The 21,755-nt window shown below is 40.7% G+C and overlaps 2 protein-coding genes across 4 annotated transcripts in view; one reads left to right on the top strand and one right to left on the bottom strand.

The window, feature by feature from the left end:
* Window positions 1-21,755, bottom strand: part of il11a (interleukin 11a) — a 54,317-nt gene that overhangs the window by 10,097 nt on the left and 22,465 nt on the right. For 2 of the 3 annotated variants that reach the window (XM_057833627.1, XM_057833629.1), the window contains exons 1-2: window positions 956-1,280; window positions 103-260 (exon numbers count right to left, since the gene is read on the bottom strand). In XM_057833627.1, coding sequence (XP_057689610.1) covers window positions 103-260; window positions 956-962 — 165 coding nt within the window. In that variant the 5' untranslated portion in view covers window positions 963-1,280. Of the gene's footprint in view, window positions 1-102; window positions 261-955; window positions 1,281-21,755 lie in introns of those variants that run through there. The other variant, XM_057833628.1, reaches the window with a different exon arrangement.
* Window positions 4,803-21,755, top strand: part of slc2a3b (solute carrier family 2 member 3b) — a 134,292-nt gene continuing 117,339 nt past the window's right edge. The window contains exon 1 of the mRNA XM_057833622.1: window positions 4,803-4,813. The gene's annotated coding sequence lies outside the window, so the exon portion shown is untranslated. The remainder of the gene's footprint in view (window positions 4,814-21,755) is intronic.

Below are 21,755 nucleotides of genomic sequence, written 5' to 3'. Positions count from 1 at the left end.
AAAGAGAAATTGTGGCAAATCTGTCCTGCAAAAATGATGTAGCAGACCATAACTTGCCCGCTGACCTCGTGTTTGATACCCAGCCAATTCGATGCCACTTACCAGCAGTTCTTGTGTGAGCTTCATGAGATTTCTGGTCTGGTTGGAAAGCTTGTCCATGTCGTTGGGCCGCCGCTGAGGCAGCGGGGAGGCAGACGTGAAGACGGGCAGCTGGGCCAATAGCAATGAGAAGAGCAGAGACGATGAGGAGTCCGGCAGCACTGCCAGAAGAAGACCGAGAAGAAAAACGGAAGCAATTAGGAGGGAGGCGCTGTCATCTCAGCCGTAATGATAATGACCTCAGGCTGCTGCTGTCAACTCCAGGGGAAGATATTGCACCATAATATAAACAATAGCTCTAGACTTGGCACGGGGCGCCCCCGTGTTGAGCCTCGGTGACAGATTCGTGTTTTCACAGGCAAATCATTAAACACATCAGCATCACTCCTGGCCCGGATAAAACAGAGCAATGAATGCGGCTGATTGTCACACCTGCAACTGGATAGGCGCATGTGTTGCCGCTATAAATTATATAGACCTGGGGCCAAGTCAGACGCTGCAAAAACAGTAAGCTCATTCATTCTTTTGCCCTTTCAAGTTTCAAATACAAACTAGTGTAAAGCGTTTAAAAAGGAGGGGACCACAGTGGTGCTGAAGCCGCCGAGGCTTGATAATTACAGGTGAACCGCAAGGATTTACAGACAAAATAACACGCATGTGATGTGAACTCACTGTCCTCCAAAGTGGAATCATTTCAGAACAGTAAAATATTTGCTGTCGATAAAGAAAATAGATTAAAATTCTATCTAAAGTTTGGACATGCACGCTATCGTCAAACAGAAATTACACTCTGTGATTATTATTGTTTTGTACAAAAACGTTTGTTAAAAAAAATACTGCTAAAACATTCACTTACATTTCATATTGGTTCGAATCCAATAGAATGGAAACCCAAACAGCAGGTTGACAAATAAATAAATAATAATTAAAAAAAAAACAATAAATAGACGTGTCACGTGCTCCTGCTTTTCCTTTGGCGCCTTTTCAGTCAAAATGCTTCCTGAGGACCAGGTGGATTTTTGCTCAAATAATATAAAAAGCAATACCTTCCAATTTTGTTATAACTAAAAAGAAGTTTGGAGCAAAGTTTGAGATGTTGTAGTATTTATGGAAGATGAGAGGCACTTGGACAGATGAAAAGAGAAATAGCAGAGAGAAGGATGCGATGTGTGTAAGTCCAATTTATGCCGCAAGTGAAGTGTTTAGGCTTGTTTAAAACTTCCTTTATAAAGACGTCGGGCCTATGACACATCGCCTGTGACTCACTTCATTCATAAAAACACACACACACAGACACACGCTTGCGCTCTCTCACTCTCTCTCTCTTTTTTCTCTCCCCTCCCTTCTGCCCACTCTCCTCCCTCTCTCTCTCCCTCTTTGGGAAACTTGAAAAAAAAAAAATCTGTTGTTTCTGTTTCTACTTTCCTCTATCACTTTCTCCCCTCCCATCCCTGCCGGCTGCTGTCCTGCACCTCTTCCTCCGTGCGCCAATCATGTTCCCATCTCGTCTTATCTGGTCATCTCCAAATCTCTTCCCTATTTGCCCATTGTCTTCACATATATCAGTTGAGCTCATCAGTCATTTGTCTTTCATAGTACCTGCTCATGTCTGAGGATGATTTATTTTTTTGGCCCTGAAAAGGATTTTATTGCATTTATTTTTCAAGATATCCAAACTTTAAAAAAAAAAAAAAAAAAAAAAAGACAGTTGCGGAACTTCAAATTTCAAGTCACCAAAATTCACTTGAATTTTCAAGTGTTGATGTAAAACTGAAGAAAATAAATTATGAGTTGAAGCTCAACATTTTAAGTGAATTGGACTTGAGTTATGTAGTTTGAACTGATAACTTGCCTGGTAGTCGAGAAGCCAATCGTCAGCCCACCATGTTTTGGGAGGGAAATTTAAATTACATTCAAATGTTGACAGGAATTTTCAAATTATGACTACAATACTTAAACATAGAGTCTTAAAAAAGCAGTTTTGAGATACAGTTTTAACAAAGAAACAAAAACACAATCCAATTCAGTGCAATGGCAAAAGTAGGACAAGTTTGTTCATGTATCAACCATGAGAGGTCGCCATTGCGCTTTCAAGCAAAAGCCTGGCGGCCCGCTTGGCTTATAAGGATTCACGTAAACTAGACTTCTGCTAAACAAAAGCACTTGGTAATTTTTCAGTTTTGGTCGAGTTTAGCGACGCTGGTGGAGAAAAGCGGTCGTGTTTTGAAGACTGCGTTTCCCGTGAGGACCAGCAGTGTCGTAAAATCAAACTCCCGGTTGCCTGCTGATGGATTAGAAATCCAGTTGTGGCTAAACATTATCATGTGACGGTTAGCAACTGTGTGGGTTAGGTGCAGTTTACATGGCGACACTGCGACACGAAGATGCAATGACTGTGTTGCGGAGTGGCCTCGCGTGCATATGGTTTCGGTCAAGACGAAAAATTCTGAATCCTGCCTCCAAAGTGGAAGAATCCGATTGCGGGGGATTGAGGGGGGGCTTCCTCGGCATGCATATCAAAGGCTCCCGCGGTGCAAGACCGCGCCGATAACATCAGCACTCGTACACGTCACATTTGGCGTGCGCAGTGGTGCTACTAAACATTAATAACAGCAAACATGGCGGAATGTCGGCTTTAATTTACTGTTTTAATAATATTTTTAAATTAAAGATGTTTAATGTTTCCATTTTTGTGCCTTTTTGAACAAAAGAAAAATGCCATTGCTTCGAGTGGGCGGGCATATTTTTTTCCGGGCTGAGGGAGCTTGGTGGAGTCAAAGTGCACAATTCTCTGTCGCCCTGTAAATCTGCACTGCCCCCTAGGGCCTGGCATGAATACTACATTGTTCTCATGCGGAATTACGACATTGTTCGAATGGAGACGCAAATGCAAATTTAAAATTTTGGGTATTCTCGGAGAGTCACCTTGGCCACCCCCCCCACTCGTCAGCGTTGACGAGTTCGAGTTCAGACCTTCTTACACTAAACGTTTTGCCTCTTCTGTTGCTCTGCCATTTATGCAGAATTCGCGCGAAGGCGTTCGCATGGACTTCCGTCTTTATAATGAATGCGGAAAGGGGAAAGTGACGTATGCCGTAAAGCAGTTAGCACATTTGCAGTTTTTTGTTTTTTTTATGTGGCAAGGTTCCTGCCACCCTCCTCAAAGTTAATTCCGTTGAAAGTGATACAGACCCCCTCAAGATATAAAAAAGGTGTCATTCAACTAGTTGTCGGTCGATATATTATCACATATGTTATGAAAATATTTTATAAAGGTTGAAAAGTTCCCTAGTGTTGCTTAAATTTCAACTCAAACTGGAACTTGGTTTTAGTTCTATGTATAATATGTTACTCCAGGCTGGATTCGAACATCGGCAACGGAACATGCGAGCAACTGAGCTAACCACTCTGGCTTGCTGCCTTGTTGCCAGCACATTTTTCTGAAGGCATTGATGGTTAGACTGAGGCTAAGTTCACACACTTGATCATGCAACTTAATTCAACACTTTTAATCAAGTTCACTGAATTAACTTGACAAAAATGAGTAAACCCATAATAAGTTACTAAGTGAACTTAAGAATTTGAGTTATGTGTACTTCAAATCCAAAGTTAGCATGACTAATAGGAAGTTTTATTTTTTTTACAGTGCAGTGCCCTGCAAACACCTTTTCCTCTCTTTTTCTGCCCCTCTTGAGACAGCAGCCTGTTATTTCCACTGCCCCACCATCCACCACACACACACACACACACACACACACACACACACACACACACACTATCCACCTCCCATTTTTTCTTTCTCCCTCCCTTCCTCTCCAGGGTGAAGGAAAGAGTGAGGAGTGAGCGACGGATAGGAGAGAGAGGTGTTGTCCAGGACCGGACCAGAAGGGGCCTCCGAAAAGCGTTGCATAGAAACAGTGAGAACACATGCACATCCATCTGAGTTTTTTTTGTTTTTGAGGGGACATGAGCGCACGTTTGTACACTGTGGGTGGGGTGCCCACTCAGCGAGGTCATGCAGGACAGCATGACAACATACATATAACGTACACACACGATTTGCAGAGGCACAAACAAGATTCCTCACGCTATCTTATGGAACCTTTGAGTTAAAGCACAATCCATTGCAGAGCACATTTCGTTGGTTTGTATTTGAAAGCAAGTTTGGTCAAATAGTGGAAATAATTAGTTCTTCGATCAAACTGGCACTATTATAAAACCTATTTTAACATTGACTGCCTTTCCCGGAAATTATTCACTGCCAGTTTTTCCCAGTTAAAATGGATTGGATGTCTGTCATCCTCAATGGAAGTGAAACATGATTGTTCACTACCAGATAAAAGAAATTACTCTTTTTTTTTTATTTTTTATTTTTTATTAACTATAAGGCGCACCTGATTTTCAGCCGCACCCACCAAAAGAAAACTATTCATCATTAATAAGTTGCACTGGACTATAGGCCGCAGGGATATTTATATCTAAAGACCAGTTGTCATGATACTAAAATTTTCAACTCAATCTCGATAGTGAAAAAAATACTTAATACCATTTTTATCTTCATGAATGAACAAAAAATGAATTTCATGAACTCTTTCAGTGCCATTAATAATGATAATAATAGGGGTGACTCTTAAAAACCTAGATAAAACTCTTTAAATGATTTTATCACTAGTAGACGTCCAATCCATTTGAACTGGGAGCCCTCCCACTCCATATGGAATGGCCCTCCAGCACTATAAGTGGCAGGCAATGAGTTAAAAACAATAAAATTTGTTCTTGCTTTAGCAAAGATGCATCCTCCTACCAATTAATTTATCAATTGTAGACGTGCAATCCATCTGAAGTGGATGGATTGGACATTTAGCGCTGTCAATGGCAGGCAATGACTTAAGCAGTGTCTGACCAAACCGTGATAGCAATTACAGTGATCCCTCGTTTTTTGCTGTTAATGGGGACCACAACCTGCCGCGATAAGTGAAAAACCGCAAAGTAGCCCCCTCCTTTGTGTTCAATGTATGTATTCAGATTTAGCATTGAAAAGAGATACATATAAGACATGTTTTTTCACTTTTTTTCCCCCAAAGAATAATCAAAAAAACTTTTGGCATTCAAATATAATGATTATGTTATGTAAACATATTACTGTCCCACGAAATTATTTTTTTTAAAAGAATAAATTAAAAAAATGCTTGTCTTTAGTAAATGCTTCATTGAGTGAGTCCACTCAAATCTGCTCAACCTGCTCACTTACACACAATGAGGTGCCACAGCAACTGTTTAACAAGTTAAACGATGATTGTCATATGCGGCGCTTTGAAGTTTCGGCTTACAAGCGTCTCTGACAAGACCAAATCTTGACGTCTGTCAATCATTGTTAACTTTAATAAGCAACTCCAGTGCACTGCCTGACCAAGAAAAGTGGCAGGAGCGAGAGTGAGGGGCAGTCTACGTGGCGACTCTGCGACACGAAGACGCAATGACTGAGTAGCGGAATTGCCTCGCCTGCATATGTAGTCGGCGAAGATGGAAGGCGAAGGCGAAAAATTCTGAATCCTGCCTCCAAAGTGGAAGAATTCGATTGCGGGGGTTTGAGGGGGGCTGGCGCCGCATGAATATCAAAAGCTCCTGCTGCGCGGGACCCGCGCCAATAACGTCAGCACTCGTACACGTCACATTGGGCGTGCGCAGCGGTGCTATTAAAGATTAAAAACAGCTAATGGCAGAACGTCGGCTTTAATTTACTGTTTGAATAATATTTTTAAATTTAAATATGTTGAATGTTTCCATTTTTGTGCCTTTTTGAACGTGCTGAGGAGGTCAAAGTGCATCATTCGCTGTCGTCTTGTAAATCTGCACTGCCCCCCTCGGGCCTGGCATGAATAATACATTGTTTTCATGCAGAATTGCGACTTTGTTCGAATGGAGACCGAACCATATAAATGCAAATTCGAAATTTTTCGTCTTTTTGGAGAGTCTCCATGTAAACTGCCCCTGAGATACCATGTGATCGGATCGGGACAGCCCTATAAAATACTGCATTTATTTATTTATTTATTTATTTATTTATTTATTTATTTATGTTTTAATTGAACAAAATTTCGTTATGGACTGACGGCGCAAAGTAGCAAGGGATCACTACTTTAATTTCAAGTAAGTATACATTAATTTTCTAATAAAAGAACACAATGCAGCCTTTATGAGGATAAGCGGTTCAGAAGATGAATGAATGAAAGAACAAAAAATAATGTTCTTTTAAAAAATTACAGTATCGGTAAAATATCGGCATAGGGCAATACCACACAGCCAGGTGTCACAATTAGTATTGGCAGCTAAAAAAATGTTATCTGTGGAACAATAGTAATGATCCAGACCGATGGATCATTAAATGCCTATTAGGAACAAATCCAAACTGCCGAGTAAGCATATATATACATTTACTGTATCAGGTTTAGTAAACTGAATGATCTCACAGCACTTTTCAACAGCACTTCGGGTGTCCGAAAGTTGTAGTGTAGCACAGCGCGTGTATTTCCCACGCACACTCGGTGTCGAGACCTCACACAAGTAACATCACACAAGAGTTTGGCAATTTGAAGGGCGTGTTTCAGAGGCAATTAATTATTTACAGACTGATGGTTGAAAATGAATGTCAGTTTCATTTTCTTGAGCATAAAATACTCGAAGTGAGCTTTTTATTAAAAGCCATAAAAAGATGACGTGGGCGAGATTGAAGAAGAGTTGATTGGGTTCGCCAACTTTCGTACTGTATGTTATTGAAACTGCGAAATAGAAAAACATGATTTGCCACACGTATGTATACTTGTTGAGCTTCTTCTCATGACAATTTGTAGGATTTTTTTACAAAATCACATTTATTTGTAAAGAGATGGCGTATCTCACAGATGGGCCTTAGGAAGGCCATTATTTACATTCCTAACTGTAAAAGCAAGTGATAATGTGCATTGTCACACTGGACTGTTACTGCTTTTAATTACATCACGTAATTTCCATTGTTATGTGCTTCTTCTTCTGGGTTGGCATAGTCTGCATATGATCATCTGGGTATGAGTTGTGCCAATTCATGCCCAAAGGTGTTTTCATTTTTGTATTTGTGTCTTTGAGTAAATGCTAAGCCGGAGTCATTTTAATTAAGGGCTTTAAAGTGCCTGACACACACAAAAAAAAAACATTTTTTTTTCATATTACACACATTTCATATTATGCTCCTGAATGAAATGGACCACTTGGATGTGTGTTGAAGCGATCGATGTATTTATTTAATTTTTTAAATCCCATGCCATGAAAATGAGTGACTTGACTGGATTGCGGAAGAATGTGAATGTGATGCCAGCAGACTAATCATTTTCACAACACAGCTATTACTATAGAATGCAGAGGGACTGGAGATTCAGCTGATTTGGAATAACTTCGCATCATGCCAGGCCAATGTGCTGCAGGCTTTTGTTGCTACACCGGGTAGAGTGGTGTGAGGCTTTTTGATTTGTAAAAGCTCCTGTTCACCGCGAAGAATGGGCAAAAGGAGTATGACAATCTAGAGACCATTGGACGGATGACGAAGTGAGTAAGCTACATGTTTTGTATTATGTCAAATACTGGGATCATGGCAACCGTTTTAATAAGGAGATGGCTTGCATTTTGTGGGTGAAAATGCTCCCTGTCCACTGAAAAGGCCACTTTACCGACGACTGGCGGCTTATTGCACACTATGTTTGCCGGCCGATAAAGGTGTGCCCGCCTATAGAGCACCGCTCTCGTCTCCGGTTCTCGATTGTGTAGACTTCCACCCCCTCTCGATCCTCTTTGCTTGCCCGCCTATAGAGCGCTTGGGCTCGGGCAACCACATGCTCCGTCCACCGAGAATGCGCTATTTGGGGCGTTCATTCCCCTCTGCGTTCCCGGCGACGAGCACTGCCAACCTGCCGGGGCCACAACAGAACGACGAGACAAAACTTGCTCACCGCCGGGGACTGGCCGATCGGTGAAGACAATCACCTCCGCCGCCATGTGTGACATGAATTGGGGTAGGTTTGTGTGATTTTTTTGTTTTCGAAAGGCGAGTAAGAGACTTGGAAGAGCCACTCTGTTCGGGTTAGCACTTCACCTAGCTCTCACGCCTCGTGTTTTGTTTATGCTCTTTTCTCTGTCTCCGAAGCCAGGGCATGGAAATGAGAAAAGTCAGTCCAGTGGCATAGAACACCGTTCGGGAGGTTTAAGAAGTCAGCAGTTTTGACCATTATGCAGTAATTTAGCATTTCGTACTGAATAAATGCATTTTAATATTTCATATTCCATTTAGCAAAAGACTGTTATTTGTCATGACCATACAATTTATTTAGCAATTGGGGAAAACTAGTTAGATAAAAGGAATATCCTGTAAAAATAGTGGAGTAGAGCGATTAAACCAATGATGACATATTGCTGCTCTGTGTCGCATTTTCCACAATGGACTGAATTCTAAATCATCTGAAATCGTTACTCTGCCGACGTCATCACCCAGATGGAGGCGCTAGAGGGCTATAATGACAGGCGTGGCTAAACGGCAGATTAAAAGACTCATTTCTCGTCTTCTGCGCTTTGCCAAATTGTTGTACATAGTCGAATCATCTCAAAATATGATTTTAATTCACATAATAATGCTATTTAAGATTTTTTTACGTGTCACAGGCATTTTAATTGGTACATTTATTTCCACTTCAGCAATAGTGTCCATATTTTTTTTATTTTTAGTTTCCACTTTTTGAGAAGGGACTTGGCGTAAGAAGTTTGTTGTTGATTGTAGTGTTGCTGTCCGCTAACATGGCAACATGAAACCCAAAGTTGATGGGCGACCATTCCAGGCTCTAACCTTTGACCCCAGTGAAAATATGTTTCTATAGAAAATGGATGGACGAATGAAAATTTTTTGTACAAGTCTTTACTAACTCCCACTAAGCACGCATTATGTTTCCCGTATTCTAACTAAACACACACAGTACATGGAGCTGACTGGAAAGAGTCCGTCAGGTGCAGTAAAGCGTGACCCACTGTTGCAAAAGGGCAAAAATGACTTTCCAGTCTTGCCAAACGGATAATGCCTCAGAGTGTATACACTTCTTACAAAGAAATGGTCACTAACAGAAGGAAAGAAAGAAGGTGGAGGAGTAAGAAAGTTTTCTTAAGGAGACACACACTCATTTTGTGGTATTGTAATAATTGGCGGTGAGCGCAACTGCACATTCTTACGCATATGCGGATTTGCCCGCGCAGTGGTCAGGGGCTTCCACAAACTAACCGGATGATGGCGGGCAAAAATGGTTGCGCGCTCTTTTCCCAGGTCAACAGCGTGGAGAGAAAATTAGGGTTAGATATTGACACACTCGCTCCTTCTTTATAATTTGCCACATCAAAGACCGTTTGAAGACACAGCTGGGTATGAGAAGAAAAGAAAGAGTGAAGTTAGTCACTCTCCCTCTTGCGCTCATGATGGGGGTCTCCTGGGTAGTTCACAGGCACACCATCCAATCAACACACACACACACAAACAGATGCCCGTAACGCTTTATAGGGCATTCATTGAATTAATTGGAGGGTTTTAGACAATACAAGACTGTTTTTGTTGTACTTTTCAAAGTGTTCTATTATTATAACTTTATTGTACTTACTGTATAGCCTATAGCTAGAGAATGGGACTACCTCATGTCTAGTACAGTAATGTTTTAATACCTGCCTTTTGAAACTGAGAGCTACATTTTGGGGCGCTAATTAGTGTGAAGACCTACCGGTATGATGAACACTTATAGACAAGTTTCCTGAGCGAAACATGCGCCATCTTTGACATTTTCTGCGACCGATTTCCAGTTTAGACAGAACAACATGAAGTACGGTTGAAGTAAGCAGAGTGTAGACAAAATTAAAACTGCAAAATCAAAACAGAGGAACCCACGAAAATATCCGAAAATGGAATCAACACGACGTAGATGAAGCTCCAGGACTTTCTGTGTTGTGCGTTTGTTCTTATCACTTCGTCAATCGTTCGTGGACAAAATTCTAACAACTGTGCAGCCTGTGTTAACATGAGGTGTAGATTGATATGCCGGCCACTTGAGTGACTAAAGTGAGGCAAAATTATAACTAAAACACAGATTTTGTTGTTACAAGGAAATACTACAAGGTATTGTTCATCTGTTTAGATTATAGCATGGTACTATGAGCTCGCCAAACATGTACATTTAACCCTTAAAGACCTGTAACATGAAGCAATTATCAGAGAATCCCAAAATTTGAAAAATAAAGTCCTAATGAAACCTTTTTTTCAAATTTGTAACAAGAAATGTCAAAATGAATATGTGTAATAAGCGCTCTAATATCTAAAACCCAATCTAAATCCTGTTTTCTTCTCATGGAACCTGCAGATGCATGTGTTGACTTGCATCCATCATTTTTTTTTTTTTTTTTCAAAAAGAAATGTCAAAATTCTGAATTACTCTCAAAATTATGAAATTTTAGGTGTATCAAATGTGATACATTTGGCAATAAAGGGATAAACACAAATAGTATGTCATTCTTTTTTATTCCAGATATTGATCGCAGTAAAACATTTGGACATCATGATTCCATTTCTTGTTTTATTTAAAACGATTGGTGCATGTGCAAAACAGGTCAATAAATCACAAATTGTAAAATTGTTAGAAAATTATCAACAAAGTTGGAGTATAAGTCGAGCCTTTTATCATCAAAGTAGAATGCACGTAGTATTGATTAGTGACGAGATTTGTCGTTCACTTGAGCAAACGAATCCATTCCGGTTCGTTCAGTAAAAAGATTCGTTCAAACAAATCGTTCAACGAATCGTTCGCCCCTCTCATCTCCCTCCCCGCCCACACAAATCGTTCGGTTACTGAACGGGAAGTGACGTTGCCGAACGAATCACCAAAGACCGCTTCGCAGTATAACTGAACGGGAAGTGACATTGCTTGGTCCCTCCCTCTCTTCCACATTGACCACTCGTCGTAGTTTCAGAAATGAGTGACAGGCGGTATCATTCTGCTTTCACAGACAGCCTCGTCTCCCTCCTGCTGCTGCAAAAGCGAGGGAGAACTTCCGCGTCGTCTGTCCTAGTTCTATGGGCTCAAAGTCATGGCTCGTGCTTGCATTTCGATTTAGGACACGGTTAAACATTTTCCTTTTGTGAGGGGAGCAGGGGCGCACGGACTTTCTTTAGCAAGTTCTTGATCACACATACATATACAGCATGTTTGCTGTCACGAAAATAAAAATACATCGAAAGTTTAATTTCTGAATATGGAACGACCAACACATCATATTTACATCTCGCTCTGTTGTATTTTTGTTTTTTAGTATTAAGATGATCGTGTTGAATTTTTGCACTGGTATTAATAAATAAAATAATCCGGTCAGCTCCCCTGTCGTCCCCGCATCTCAGATCGTCAAATGCTGACGAGAAATAATTGTTTGCTCTTTACGATGTCGCCTTTCTACTCTCATTAGTCTGTTAAGAAAAATGTAGACATATTGCGACATCTCCCGTGTCCGCGTGCTTTGTTTTTGGGCGCTTGAGTAGCACATGATGGACGGATTGACATAATTTGTCAAACCAACCAACACCTGACACGAAGAAAAAAAAAAAAAACACTCGGAAAAAAATTACATGTATATACAGTTTCATTGCAAATCAGTATTATGGTGATCATATTGTTTTTTTGCACTGGTATTAATAAATAAAATAATCCGGTCAGCTCCCCTGTCGTCCCCGCATCTCAGATCGTCAAATGCTGACGAGAAATAATTGTTAGCTCTTTACGATGTCGCCTTTCTACTCTCATTAGTCTGTTAAGAAAAATGTAGACATATTGCGACATCTCCCGTGTCTGCGTACGTTGTTTTGGGCGCTTGAGTAGCACATGATGGACCGATTGACATAATTTGTCAAACCAACCAACACCCGACACGCTGACACGAAAAAAAAAAATAAAACACTCGGGGAAAAATTGACATGTATATACAGTTTCATTGCAAATCAGTATTATGGTGATCATACTAAATATTTTTTTCTGTGCACATATGAGGTAAATATCGCTGCCATGAAGCCTCCATATAGTGACAGTTCTCTGCCCGCTTCATTGCCGTCACGCGACCGCAGCTCAGCTTTTGCTTGCCTCGTAGCTACCCGTGTTTTAAATTACTGTAAATTTGATAGTATGTCGTCATAGGCAGTCACGAGTTTGTTGAGAAAAGTACTACTCTAAACAATGCTCGCTAGATTTGTGTGGTGTTTTTGTCTGTTTGAGCAGCATTTGATAGGCTCCACGTTAACAAATATGTGACAAAGTTATTTCCTTTCATTTTCTGATTCATTCAGCGCATAGTCATTACTGGAAAATCAAGTTAGCAGCAAGCTAGGTCAGGAACCGGAGGACCGAGTCACTGAACGGGAAGTGACAAAACTCAGTCTTGCCCCCCTGCCTGCACGCTGGCTGCTTATTGGCCACACGTGGACGTGAGTGACAAACGCCCTGATTCTGTTTCCGGTCCCTCCCCTGCCCGCGATGAGGCTGGCGTCTGATTGGTCGTGTGCGATGTCAGAAGACGCTGCCGCTTGCTCAACGCCCTCCCACGCAGCGAACAAGCACCACCTTCATAGAACGAATCAGTGCAGATGATGATTAGTTCGGTCTCGTTCACCAAAACAATTCGTTCAAAAAGAACGAATCGTTCGCGACCGATACAACACTAGTATTGATATATGTCCATCAACGTACAGTAAGTGTTGGTGTGAGGCACATCAAGATGTCTTCCCTTGCCTAACAGCGTTTTCCACCTGTAAACTAGCGAACAAAAACTTGTAAGACTTGCATTTATGCATTCAGGGTATAAGAAGCCCATGCATGACTAACAGTAAATGAGTGTTTGTTTTGCATTTCTTTATCGCATAACTAGAAATAGCTAAGCTAATAATGTCCCAGCTGTGACGCAAAACAGAATTGTAGTCAAAATGAACATAATTGAGTCATCCTACACATACTGATTAGCAACAGGCTAGCAGCAGATAGCATTTGTTGCAGCCACAGCAGTACAGTAATTGTAGTAAATAATATTAAACATCATCATAATTACAATCATCATCCTAATAATAACATCAAAGACAACAAGTCATTTCATGCGCAAGATTTTAGCTTTCGTATTTTTGGAGCACTGGACACACATACCTTTCATAACACAGTGGCGACATGGCTACATAAACACCTGGTCTTTGTGGTGTCACGGGCTTGGTTCCACATCTGCCTTCATGAACATGTTCTCCCATGTCGTGATAATGGCAGATGGTTTCCAAATTGTCTTTTTTGAGGGATTTTGATGAGTGAAGCCACTCCAGCTCCACTGTTGTTTTGGTGAGAGAACGTGGAAAACGGAAGTCGTGAGCAGAAATGCGGAAGTCAAGCGGAAGTACCTCGGAAACTTGTCCATAAAACTAAAAGTTAAACTGCTTATATTTCCTTAAGTTGGTATTTTCTTTTAATTCCGTCCAAACCAAACACCTCCAGCGCGGCTTGCGTCTTGTCAGCGGCAGTGTCGCTAATCTGTACATGTCTGGCCTCACTACTAATGTATTTTATAAAATTTGCCTTTCATTCCATCAGTTTCTTCAATCACATAAAACAACTGAAACCTTCCTCCACCCATTCTTGACTCAAGACTTGCTTGGATTGTTTTTTTCACCTTACCACACACACCTTTTCTGTGGACTGTTCACCCGATGGATTCTTCGAAGGTGAAGGACCCATCCCTTCACCTTCAATATTTCTTCTCCCCTTAGCCTCACCTTCTCCACTCCTCCCATTTGGGCACAAATATTTTTGTCTTACCTTGGCTCATCTTAAAGTTATTAATAACTTCAAAAAGCAATTGCTGGAGAATTTGCACGGTGATGCTTATTTCTGTTGTTTGGTAACCTCGCGCAGTTAACTTCCTGTTGATTTTGGGGCATTTGTGGGAGGCTTCCTGTTGGATTTGGGAGACCTCCTTATGATTTCGACCAACTTACTGTTAATTTTGGGGCATTTTCAGCTCTTTTCCTGTCGATTTCGCAGGAAACTTTTGAAGTTCACCCCCAAAATTCACAATTGTTGCAAAAACGTTTTCAATCGCAAAATGTTTAAAAATTCTGAATGTATCTAGTCTTATATTTTTATCTGATTCATATAATTCACACTTTATAAAATTGAGGAAATCAAGCTTCACCAAAGTAGTATTAATTTTTTGAGAAAAATGCCACCAAAATTTGACAAAACATCCCTATTCATTTCCAGTGGCCCCATTTATTTCAATTTAAATGCATTCAGTCTGACATTTTTTCATCCGATTAACATAATTCACGGATCAAAAAATTCAGGAAATCAAGCCAGTTTTTGGCAAAAAATGTAGTTTCACCAAAATTTGACATCGCCATTTATTTGCAATTGGTTTGTTCATTTTTTAAATGACATTAACTCCTGTTGATTTTCAACTTGCCACTGCAAAAAAACACATCTCCATTGTGTGCCCACAAGAAGAAGCCTCTAGCCTCTTGACCTTGGTGGTCAATATATTTGACCTTTTGACCTTCCCTTGAATCCTAGTTGCTCAGATTATGACATATCATTTAGAGCTGACATCCTTGCATGTATGTACTGTTGCTTTCTAGCATTTCTGGAGTTGTACTTGTGACGCAAGGCTACACACAAAATATTTCCCCCGAAAATTCAATTGTGAACAAATTAGTTCTGTGCCTACTGGCCCCACTTTGAACTCCCATTTGAGATATCAAAAGATGTTTCCATGCCCGTCAAAACTGCTGTGTTGTTGTGTGAGCACGCTTCCAACACAAAAGAGGGGCATCAGGCCTTTTTCTTAACTGGCACATGCCTGCTGGAAAAGGGGGAATCCAGGGTTTGTGCAAATGGGTGTGCGTACTGTACGCGTGTGTAATTATGGGCATGTGGTGGTATAAATGCGGTGCCTGTGTAGCGCGTCGGGCATCGATGTTTGTGTGTGTTTGTGCATCTACGTGTGTGTGGCCTTCATATGCTACCCATTACATCACCGATGTGTGTTAAAGCACCACAGGAGGAGAAACAGAGTGAGACACTTAGGCTGCGACCTCAAAGGCATCGGGGAGGAAGGGGAACCTGTGACACGGCCTCGCCGCCAGACAAACTTTACTCACACAAGCTTCTCTCAGCTGCGCAACACTGGGTTTCCTGTGCGCCGTGGCGTGCGTTCACACATTATTACGCAGGCTTCACATAATTTGAATGCCCGCCACTCTTCGCTCACCTTTGGCGGTTTTTACAAGCACAGTTGCTTGATTCATGACCGTGTTTGCCGAAGCCTCTTTAACACACCGATTTGAACATATTGGGAGTGATTATGGCGGTATTCTCCTACAAGACAAACATGCTCGTGTTGTTGTTCGTAGCTTACATTAGTGCAACAAAAAGAGGCAGTCGGACATCCGGGCATTTAATGACGTCACCAGCCACAACAAAGCGTCGCCATATTGACAATGGGGTAAAAGACGAGTCACTTATAATAGAAACGCATTGAACTTTCGTCTTATTTGCCGTCTTTTTTCCGTCGGAATGGCTAAGAGTTGCTGTGTTGCGGGTTGTCACACAAGGAAGAGTTCGGAGCCGCATTTGAAGTTCTTCATTCTTCCACGTGAGAAAAAAAGGAGAAACAAATGGCTGAGCGCAATTAGTCGAGGAACAGTAAAAGAAGACGGTTCCATGGACTATTTTCACCTGTGGGAACCTAAATCCAAGCACATTTACGTTTGCAGCCGACATTTTATCACTGGTGAGTTTAATCGATTATTTTTTGTCCCAATTAGCTGCAACGATTCAATAGACTAGGCAGTGGTTATTTTTACCTTAACCGGCAACTTGCAAAGCGTTCTTTTTTTCTTTTGCCGTGAACTGTTCTGATTAGTCAATCGGTATTTTATTGGCCTGGTGGGAATTGGTTATTACGGCGTGACGTGTTGACGGCTAAATAAAGCTTGGAGGCGAATTACCGGTAACGGCAGAAATAATCACTTCGTATATACTATCAACGTTCTCAGTTCCACACAGTACATATTCCACGTAAATGATAAAGGTCAACCTACTGGGTGACTTTATGAGGTAGTTGTACATGTTTCCGAACTCCACTACAGGCCATTCCTTTGTTTATCCAGCTATCAGCTGCGACTTTGTATCGGCAGCTTTGTACGCCAATAAACGCTAATTTTAAATTGCATCGCCTCCTCGCGTCTGTCGGCAGTGACTCGTGATAATAGTAAGCCACGTTTAAGACGTTTTTAGGAAAAAAGACGCAAAACACACCTGAAATCAGGGGTCGCGTTAACCGAATATTTTCCGTCGTTGACCGGTTTTTTAAAACGGTGACGGAAAAAAACTCCATCCAAAGTCCATCCGTCATTTTGACAGGTTGCAATTCACACCCCAGACCACAGGGTGGCGAGTGAACATATTAATTAGCTGTTGTCTCTCTTGATGCATGACATCGTTGGCCTTACTCGGAAAAATGTCAAGGCAACTGAGTGTTTGCCTGGCACGGCCAGACTGTTCTCCCTGTATTTTTCAAACACTGAGAGAAAAGTCTGGGACACATCCTCTCGAGTAGGTACAAAATCAATCGACAAATCAGATTTGTTTATTTGTGTGATGTGTTCGTCACGAGCAACGTCACTCTTGCGCGCCGAAAGTCGTCTCTACAACAACACAGATGGCGGGAGAGCCGAGAATATGTTCCAATCCGCGGTAAATTCAGTTTTAAATGAGCTAAAACACATCGACACGAGACATTGACAGCAGTCTGTCTCGCGCTAGCCATGTTGAATAAACTCGGTTCTCCTCGTATGTTTACTTCCGCGCGCAAGTCCCTTGTCCTGCCCTCGTCGCTTTGCTAACGGCACGTCTGTCCGTCGCTGATTGGTGCACTCCGCTGTCTGTTTGCCTCTTGTTAAGCTTGTTCGGACAGAATATTAATTAAAAATGAATGAAAACCAAATACTATTGAATATGTCATTATTATCATTTTAAAAATGTAAGTGACGTGTAAAAATAGATTATGACCGGATTTTTATGACACTGTCAGTCAAAATGACAGACAACGAAAAAGTCTAGCGCAACCTCTGCCTGAAATATATGAATTTCAGACGTTTGTCTATGGAATGTTTAGCTGGGTGTACCCCCTTCACAAAATGGCGACACATTGCTAAGCGAGATGACGTCATCGTGACATCACGCCGACTTCCTCCATAGGGGAGGATCCAACTGTTGGTATTGCAATGTACAGGATGTCCGAGATGTCACTAAACATGATTTTCCCCCCTAATTTGTTTCAAGACCATCATTATTTGACAGCATTTCGAAACAAATGATTCTCTTTCTTGACATTGTTGTTCAACTCGCAAATTTTCAAAACATGTTCTGTTTTTGACAAAAAAATCCAGCAGTTTGGGCAATTCTGGGGCACCACAATTCAGTTCACACTCACCATACAATGCTTATATAGCCAATTTTTGCTCAAGAATAAAAACAAAGCAAAACAAAAAATGTCATCCAATAGACGACTTATTTCTGGAAATTTCTGATATTTCTTGATCAGAGCACAATTTTTCCATGTATAATCAACATTGTTTATGTAAACTACCAATGAGAACATGTTTTATTATGGCAAGGTTCTAATAATTGGTTGTACTATTTTTCTGTTGTAACTTGTACATTTTCGTAAGCCGTCCTCCCCATTTAGGCAGATATGAAACATACAACATGAAATATACAAAGATAATTTGTTCCAGGGCCTAGTTTGTAAGTTGACATGGTATGTCGGGCAGGATTTTCCCATAAGAATACATTATGATTCCATTAATTCGTTTACAGCCCAAAAACTTACAATAATCCCGAACAAATACTGCTGGTACTATTACAAATGGCAATTAAACATAGCGAAACAAATAAACTATGAATTAAAAAAAAAATAATAATAACAATAATAATAATTCCCGTAATAATGTAACGTACCAGGTTCTAATGTGGTGGATATGTTTTGCGTGATGTACCTGAACGCATTGCTTGACTGGCACCACAAAAGAGACAGGTGCGGTAGAGATTTTACTTTCTCTTTTAATATTCTGTTGTGGCAGCAACAGCGGCGGATAGTAGGCGTGTTGTGTTGCACAGGTTCCGAAATAAATGATTAAAAACCTGACAAAGTTGGTGGTTTCTTTGGTGATGTTAAAATAATAGTTATTAACACCTTAACTTATAAAGACTGGTGAATGGGGGTCGGAGGAGGACCGTCGAGATCGTAGACATTTTACGGCCGTATTGTCGAGCCAGTTCACGGACTCGGACACCACGTTCATATTTTTCTTTCATTTCCGTTTTCATTTCAATGATAAGCGATATTTTTTTCCTTGTTTTCACCACCTGCACTAACATTCTTCCTCACAAGAAAATCAGTGGGTCCGTTTTGCGGGAAAACGAAGAAACTGCGGCGCTGTCAAAAATCGTTGTATTTCGAGCATGTCGTCTGGTGTCGAAACAAATGGCGAGTCCAATTTTACGTCGGATGTCGAAAAGATCGTGTGTCGAAGCGATCGTATGTCGAGGTACAATTGTGTTCTATTAGATTTATTTGTGTTATACAGATGTTAACATCAATTCCAGGCAAAGTAAATAGTCTGGATCAATATATCGATTTGTGACAGACACTCAAGTAACAATCAGTCAGATCAAAACATTCCCTTTAAAAATAGCTGTTGTGTCAAAAATAATGTTCTATTTCCAAATTGTAAGATTTTTTTCCCCAGAAACAAAATACCGTATTTTTCGGACTATAAGTCACAGTTTTTTTTCATAGTTTGGCTGGGGGTGCGATTTATACTCTGGAGCGACTTATGTGTGAAATTAGTAACACGTTATTATATAATTTCACATGTTATTTTGGTGTTTTGGAGTGACACTGATGGATTGATAAACTTGTTAGCATGTTCTTTATGCTATAGTTATCTGAATAACTCTAAAAAGCTATGTTACCTTAACATGCCGGCCACGTTCACATTTCGTTGTTTATGCATCATGTAACATTATCATACTATACACTTATTCAGCATGTTGTTCTCTATTGTGTTTTTATTTTAAATTGCCTTTCAATATGACATATCTGGTCTACACTCACCGGCCACTTTATTAGGTACACCTGTCCAACTGCTGGTTAACACTTAATTTCTAATCATCCAATCACATGGCGGCAACTCAGTGCATTTAGGCATGTAGACATGGTTTAAGACAATCTCCTGCAGTTCAAACCGAGCATCAGTATGGGGAAGAAAGGTGATTTGAGTGACTTTGAATGTGGCATGGTTGTTGGTGCCAGAAGGGCTGGTCTGAGTATTTCAGAAATTGCTGATCTACTGGGGTTTTCACGCACAACCATCTCTAGGGTTTACAGAGAATGGTCCCAAAAAGAAAAAATATCCAGTGAGCAGCAGTCCTGTGGGCGGAAATGCCTTGTTGATGCCAGAGGTCAGAGGAGAATGGCCAGACTGGTTCGAACTGATAGAAAGGCAACAGTGACTCAAATAACCACCCGATAGAAAACATTAAAATTGCCTTCTATTTTTATTGCTTCAGGTGACTTGTAACTAATTTTGTTAAATGTGTATTGTATTTGATATTGTTGTACCAAAACTGTTCATTTACACCTCCAGAGTTGAGTTTACTGTCACCATCAATCCTCACGGGTCCAAGTAAAAAGTCGTTCTAAGTATGGCTCATATTTCAGAAAAAACTTGAAGCCCCATTGTTTTTTCCATGTACTGCCAACATTATGTATCTAAACTACCAATGAGAGCATGTTTTTCTATGGTAAGGTTGAAATGATTGGTTGTACAATTTTTTGTTGTAATATGGGTATTTTCATAAGTCCTGTTGCTTATTTACCTAGGTGTTGTAATTTATTCTGTGGACTTTTTTGAAAAAATTTTTTTTTACTGTATATATTTACCATAAATGGGATTTTAAGGGGGGGGCTGGTGGCCGAAAGGTGTCATTGCATGTAATTGATTTATATTTATATATATATATATATATATATATATATATATATATATATATATATATATATATATATATATACAGTGCCTTGCAAAAGTATTCGGCCCCCTTGAACCTTGCAACATTTTGCCACATTTCAGGCTTCAGACATAAAGATATAAAATTTTAATTTTTTGTCAAGAATCAACAACAAGTGGGACACAATCGTGAAGTGGAACAAAATTTATTGGATAATTTAAACTTTTTTAACAAATAAAAAACTGAAAAGTGGGGCGTGCAATATTATTCGGCCCCCTTGCGTTAATACTTTGTAGCGCCACCTTTTGCTCCAATTACAGCTGCAAGTCGCTTGGGGTATGTTTCTATCAGTTTTGCACATCGAGAGACTGACATTCTTGCCCATTCTTCCTTGCAAAACAGCTCGAGCTCAGTGAGGTTGGATGGAGAGTGTTTGTGAACAGCAGTCTTCAGCTCTTTCCACAGATTCTCGATTGGATTCAGGTCTGGACTTTGACTTGGCCATTCTAACACCTGGATAAGTTTATTTTTTAACCATTCCATTGTAGATTTGGCTTTATGTTTCGGATCATTGTCCTGTTGGAAGATAAACCTCCGTCCCAGTCTCAGGTCTTGTGCAGATACCAACAGGTTTTCTTCCAGAATGTTCCTGTATTTGGCTGCATCCATCTTCCCGTCAATTTTAACCATCTTCCCTGTCCCTGCTGAAGAAAAGCAGGCCCAAACCATGATGCTGCCACCACCATGTTTGACAGTGGGGATGGTGTGTTCAGGGTGATGAGCTGTGTTGCTTTTACGGCAAACATATCGTTTTGCATTGTGGCCAAAAAGTTCAATTTTGGTTTCATCTGACCAGAGCACCTTCTTCCACATGTTTGGTGTGTCTCCCAGGTGGCCTGTGGCAAACTTTAACCGAGACTTTTTATGGATATCTTTGAGAAATGGCTTTCTTCTTGCCACTCTTCCATAAAGGCCAGATTTGTGCAGTGTACGACTGATTGTTGTCCTATGGACAGACTCTCCCACCTCAGCTGTAGATCGCTGCAGTTCATCCAGAGTGATCATGGGCCTCTTAGCTGCATCTCTGATCAGTTTTCTCCTTGTTTGAGAAGAAAGTTTGGAAGGACGGCGGGGTCTTGGTAGATTTGCAGTGGTCTGATGCGCCTTCCATTTCAATATGATGGCTTGCACAGTGCTCCTTGAGATGTTTAAAGCTTGGGAAATCTTTTTGTATCCAAATCCGGCTTTAAACTTCTCCACAACAGTATCTCGGACCTGCCTGGTGTGTTCCTTGGTTTTCATAATGCTCTCTGCACTTTAAACAGAACCCTGAGACTATCACAGAGCAGGTGCATTTATACGGAGACTTGATTACACACAGGTGGATTCTATTTATCATCATCGGTCATTTAGGACAACATTGGATCATTCAGAGATCCTCACTGAACTTCTGGAGTGAGTTTGCTGCACTGAAAGTAAAGGGGCCGAATAATATTGCACGCCCCACTTTTCAGT

This window comes from Corythoichthys intestinalis, chromosome 4 (assembly GCF_030265065.1).
Source record: "Corythoichthys intestinalis isolate RoL2023-P3 chromosome 4, ASM3026506v1, whole genome shotgun sequence".
NCBI lineage: Eukaryota > Metazoa > Chordata > Actinopteri > Syngnathiformes > Syngnathidae > Corythoichthys > Corythoichthys intestinalis.
This window is presented reverse-complemented; position numbering and strand designations above follow the sequence as displayed.